The sequence below is a fragment of the Olea europaea genome, chromosome 13 (genome assembly GCF_002742605.1).
Source record: "Olea europaea var. sylvestris chromosome 13, O_europaea_v1, whole genome shotgun sequence".
NCBI classification, from domain to species: Eukaryota; Viridiplantae; Streptophyta; class Magnoliopsida; order Lamiales; family Oleaceae; genus Olea; species Olea europaea.
The window spans coordinates 15,208,097-15,214,042 of record NC_036249.1 but is presented as its reverse complement, the minus strand read 5'-3'; the positions used below and the strand labels follow the sequence as shown (position 1 = coordinate 15,214,042).

The 5,946-nt window shown below is 37.3% G+C and overlaps 1 protein-coding gene across 1 annotated transcript; it reads right to left on the bottom strand.

The window, feature by feature from the left end:
- Positions 1-670: 670 nt before the first annotated feature.
- Positions 671-5,025, bottom strand: LOC111407705 (putative respiratory burst oxidase homolog protein H). Its single transcript, XM_023037344.1, has 14 exons — positions 4,473-5,025; positions 4,217-4,379; positions 4,088-4,136; positions 3,886-3,999; positions 3,000-3,806; positions 2,810-2,902; positions 2,616-2,731; positions 2,147-2,249; positions 1,984-2,069; positions 1,750-1,897; positions 1,543-1,674; positions 1,337-1,465; positions 1,169-1,247; positions 671-931 (listed from the first exon to the last, which is right to left on the bottom strand). Exons 1-14 carry the CDS (start codon positions 4,843-4,845, stop codon positions 822-824), a joined length of 2,502 nt encoding a protein of 833 aa, XP_022893112.1. The 5' UTR covers positions 4,846-5,025; the 3' UTR covers positions 671-821.
- Between the last annotated feature and the right edge of the window lie 921 nt (positions 5,026-5,946).

Below are 5,946 nucleotides of genomic sequence, written 5' to 3'. Positions count from 1 at the left end.
CCCAACGTATAATGTGTTTATAATATTCTTGTCCAATTTGATAGGGACTACATCAACAACAACGTTGAATCTGAATTTGTTCTTCAAGTGGACTTGTTAGAGGTTCATAAGTTTCTCAGAAGAATGTGCCAGATAGATATAAAATGCAAGGCTTCAAAATGCACACTACGTGACTGTTTAATGTTTATAAAAGGTTGATTTAAATACTGAGGGTGACTAACTGTGGATTGCTTAAAAAATTGTGTCATGTAAGCAAAGTATAAGAATAATGATATTCAGTATTAGTGGTCGTAGAACAATAATCTATATATCATTATGTGATATTTTTAATTAAATGTGAAATTATTTTATGCATTCAATTGTGCCTTTTATTTAATGACGCTTATCTAAACTAGTGTTGTCACGCTAGTTGTGCTAAATAGAATTACCCAAAGTATAATGTGTTTATAATATTCTTGTCCAATTTGATAGGGACTACATCAACAACAACGTTGAATCTGAATTTGTTCTTCAAGTGGACTTGTTAGAGGTTCATAAGTTTCTCAGAAGAATGTGCCAGATAGATATAAAATACAAGGCTTCAAAATGCACACTACGTGACTGTCTTTAATGTTTATACAAGGTCGATTTAAATACTGAGGGTGATAACTGTAGAAATATTGAAACAAGGTAAAAAATTCAATAGTGTAGCACTGTAAAATGCGAGTATTTTACAAGCATTCACACCCAAAATTGTTTCTCTCAGATATACATCGAAAGCATATGGAAACCGTACATTTTTTGGGATTCGACAAGAGCTTGTGTCTGTGGGTTTCTCTGTTCTAAAAGTTTTCCTTGTGAAAATGGAAGCGGGTGGATGAAGTCAAGCTAAGTTCTTGGCAAAGCTGCTTAAGTGGCTTCGTAAGTGTTGGACTTCCACAGTAGAAAACACCTGACATGCATCAATGCATCATTTAGATGAAAATCTATTGATTAGGTAATTAGTCTTGTAGCTGAGCTGTGAGAGACGAGACAAATTTATTTAATTTATGTTTTCAACCATAAGTATTAGATAAACGAGGTGTAGAGGCTCCCAACTTCACTTCCCTGGGGTTGAGTCGCCTCTGACATGGGTATTTTAAGTACTAACCAGATGGCAATGCACAGTTGAGATAAATTGATATCTTACCAATCCGCGAAGATGGATGTGTCGTGGCCAAATGCGTGAATACTCTTTTCCAGTTAGGCCTTGCGAAATGAGTTCTTATCTGTTGTATATGTGAGTTAGAACTAAAAGCTTTTATATCATAAAATTGGAAATTTTCGAAGTGGACTTTATTTTATTTTAAAAATGTACCCGGCTTTCTGAAACAACATCAACTCCATTTTTAGCATGTTGAAGAGATTGAACCATTGCTATTAGCGCTGATCGAGCATCTCCTTCCTCGTACACACTTGTTAAATAGTTGTGCATTTCTATTATGTGCTGCAACATTCAAAAGTACCATGAGAAAATGATTCAGATTATATTTTTATGGTTGGAGAAACAGTGAAACTGCATACATTGTGATCACATTCTGCAATATCATCCATGACACCTTTGAACCAATCGAAGGATCCTTGTTCCCGTGTCACCCAATAAAAGTATGCTCTTTCCGGACCTTTCTTATCCAATGATTGACTATCTTTCTTTCCCTGTGATCAACTAATTCTGTTAATACATTAATTCGCCGTGTACATTAATGAAAATCAACATGCTTTAGTACTTACAGATTCAGCCTCATTATTTAAGATATCTTTTATAATACTGATAAATGGGGTTGCTCCAATTCCCAAACCAATTAGCAGAAGAATGTCATATTTCTTGTAATTCTGCGCTGGTGCACCATAAGGTCCTTTAATCAGGATTTGGGGGAATCTGGCCCAAAGATCAAAATCACTAGATATGAAACCAAATGTGAAAACTGTTAAAAAAAGAATCATTGCCAGGACGAAATTGCTTACTGTGAATGTTGTGTTTCCGAATATGCTTTTGTTTCCATTCTGACTAAGTTTCCCCTTCTTGGTTGTGGACACTGAGGTTCACACGCCTGCATTCATATATTTCACCATAATAGTCATGTTTAACAGATCAGGAAATTGTTTGAGTGCAAGAAGATGATATCACCTTGGCGAATTGTGTTCTAAGTTCGGTAGTCCAGTCTCCCAATGTGCGTATGTGGACGCTTAAGCAATCTTCGCCTGGTGCAGAAGTGATAGAGAAGGGATGCCTGTGTAGGGTGTCACAGATTAAGCCTAATAGGAAGAAACAAATCAGAAAATAAGCAGAACAGACGCATAAATATAGTGGTTCACTCTCAACGTGAGCTACGTCCAGTTTACTGCTGCACGTTTCCACTATAATGAAGAGGGGCACAAGGTGCTCTCATGCTTCTCAGACATACAAAAGGGCCTTTTAAAATCCTTTTATGTATTAGGAAGGCCTAACACATCCACGGAGTACCAAAATTATACGCCAGAAAAATTCGGCTTGGGACTCGAGGGGATGAGTGGTATTTGAAGCTCAGTCCAATAAGGAGTTTTTGAGCAATGATATTGCCAGATTAAAAATACAACCTGAGATGATTTCTGATTACCATTCAAAGTTTGATATATCTGGACACTTGACAAAGAGGTACATTCCACTCTTATATTTGAATCCTGGAGGTCTGCTCATGTATAGTGCCAATACATTTCCTGTATATATGACAGCCTGCAAATCCCAAATTAAGAACAGGATGAATTTAAATTCTTGTTATGCATTTGGAAGACCAATGTCAAACTTAACAACCTTAACAATGTCGACCCTGTAATTTCGATCATAAAGGGTGAAGATTCTCTCACTGGAGTAGGCAAGCATTGGTACAGCAATATACATCCATGTCTACAGAGAAAATTCATTGTTCAACATCAGCTATCAGTTATATGAGAGGCTGCATATAGAACTGTTTGGAAAAAGACAATTAATTATGCCTACGTACCGTCTTTTTATACCATTCTCTGGTGAGGAATAGGAAGTAACCATGGAAGATGAAGAGGATATAAACAAGGGCCAGCAGATGATGTGCATACCAGAAGGCATTGAATCCTGCTAAATGGTGAAAAGGCCATGGCAATTTGATGACATTCCTTCTAAATGAATGTGTTGCCAATGTGAAGGAGAAAATCATCAGAATTATCATCACGATGCCAGTAATTCCAGGGACGGTTCCAACGACTTCTAAATAAGTCGGCTGGTGATAGTTGAAGGCGCGTCCAAAAATATTCATAAATTGATTGTTTGGACAAGATGTCAATCTTACAATATTGCAACTCAGGTGCATGCTAGTATGAAGCAAGGTACCTACAACAATCGCTAATGCAATCAACTTGTGGAAGTTAATGTTATCGTCGAAGGGGACCAAGGTACCAAGGAATGTTTCTCTGAGCTTTGTCAGAGTTCGTCTGCACACTGGAAGGAGAATAAGAGCCATATTAAACTTAAGAGTCTCGGCGGCACCCTTGGCAATACAGACACAGTAACCCATGACTTGGAAGGCGCCCCTCAACTGATATTGTCTGAACTTCCAAGTAAAGAGTGCAATATTTATACAAAACCACAAGGTGAGTACCCATATTCTCTTCCAATTCTCACATAGTTTCTCAGAGTTTTTTGATGCGAATTTTTTTACTGGTGTTCTGTACTGTTTCGGAATCATAGTTCTTGCTAGAGTTTGTGCCTTCTTTGTGTAATCTTTGCCTTCATCTGAAGTAACCATTCCCCTCAGCAGAACTTCAAGTTGCCACATCTGTCCAAAGTATATTATGCGAACTGGGGAAGAGGAGATTCAGCTAAGAAAATGGCAAAAGAGAAAAAAAGATCTTCACCTCTATATATCCGTGATGATCAGGATCAAGCTCTTCCATTATTAAAGCAGCATATGTTGCAGCATGTTGCTTGAATTTCGCCAGTTTGTTTGCCGAAGCGCTCATTATTAGAACCTTAAATCATAAAAATGTCAAGAAATTTTTATTCCATATAAGTGTAAGAGGAAGAAGAAAAGAGCTTTAAGGACTCAAAAGGCCTCACCTCTTTAACCTCATCCTCGGATAGCATTCCATCGCCATTCCTGTCACACCTACAAATTCATCAATAGAAATTATTTCGAGGGCAGTATTAAGTTATCCCTTCTTCTTCTTGAAGGCTCAGAATTCTTACATGTCAAAGAAAATATGAAGCCTAGTATCAAGGTCATGATTTGTCATGTCTTCCCAAAATGTTCTTAGTTCTTCTTTGCTAATCCCATTTTCTGTACTGATGTTCCTACGCCTTGCCAACGCGTCAAACAACTCGGAGGCAAATTCTTTGCTGTCTCCCATTCCTTGCAAAGCAGAAAATGAATTTGTCACCTCCAACTGAAATCACAGGCAACAAAAATTGCAAATTTACCTGAAATTAAGTATGAAGAAAATACCAATGCATGCTCCGAATTTGTCCTTAAACAGCATATTATCAAGAGCATGTTGATTGAAGCGCTTCTCAACCACCTTCCATGGGTCTCCTTCCTTCCCCGTTGTTGTCCTGTCGAGAAATCGTAGGCCTTGAAGCCCTTGAACTGCGCCAGAATTCATTCTTCCCATCCTTGGACCATTGCCCTGAATTTGGTTCCTCTTTCTCGTCAAGCTTGCTTTTTTCTCCAAAGATTTTTGATTTGTAAATTTCTGTATAGGACCCATAATTTCATCTTCGATTAATGAAACATCAGCCATTTTATCAATCTCAATGCTCTCCAGAATCCCATTTACAGATTCTGCTCTATGTAGATCTTTATTGTTCACTGATTCCATGACACTGACTGATTTCTCTGTTGAGATACTAGTACGAATATCAATTTCTGATTCTTGGCGTTTTGCTGGTTTAATCTTGAAAAAGAGGAAGAGAATATGAAAGAGAAGAGAAAAAAACACTCAGATATATGAGGGGGGAATGTAAGAAGCAGAGTTAGTTATATCAGTTGTCCAAAGGGAAATTTTTAGTGGAGATCCCCAACTTACTAAATTTATGCAAACGTGAGTGCAATATTTTTCTCTTGGTAGATTGGTTGGCCACCTTTCAAATTTGTAGTAAATTGGTTCTTTTAAAGTAAAAGTTTGATTTGATATTTGTGTTGCCCTTTTCACTCCCCCTCCCCCAAAATTGTCATCCCATGCCCGAGCTAGAGGAACTAGGTTGGGTTGTGGAAGGAGAAAGACGGGGATGCTAGCGAGCAGTAAATCACAATGGGCCGAGAATGGGGGAATTCGAAGGCTGGGATGGTGATTTGATTTTCCTTTTTCATTTATTTTTCATTCAAATTATTTTAAGTTGATCTATTTTACTCCTCAAAAAATTTCAACACATATCGCACGTCCCTTTTCCCAGATGGCAGAGATGAAAACCATTAAATAGAGAGCAATCTACAAACTTAAAAGGTGAGTGGCCTGTCTGCCAAGAAAAAATGGTCAGGGTCGAACTTCCTACAACACTCGTAATTCGGAACCTCCACTACAATTTTCCCATTTCTCAAAGATAGTGTTTTTCAACATTCCAATCATAAGCAACCAACGCCAAGCTGTAACAAATGCCTTTTGTTTATATCTTTTCATATTATTAAAGCCCTTATTTTCAGCCATTCATCCACTTCTGAATAATTATTTTTTTTAATCTTTTTTTAAGATTAAAAAACGGTGTTAGATTCATTGTATGCCTTGTTGTTCATGGAGACATGTAATGCTAAGTTCTTAGTAGTTTGCACGTTGCATTAAAGTTTCTCCCAATGTTTTTAGTCAACAAACAACGTGCAAAACCTTTGAATATAATAAAAAATTGTTGGTATGTATGCGTGTGAATTGCAAATTACAATTTGAATAATTTTAACAAAATAATACAAAGTAACGACTTAGTTGGAG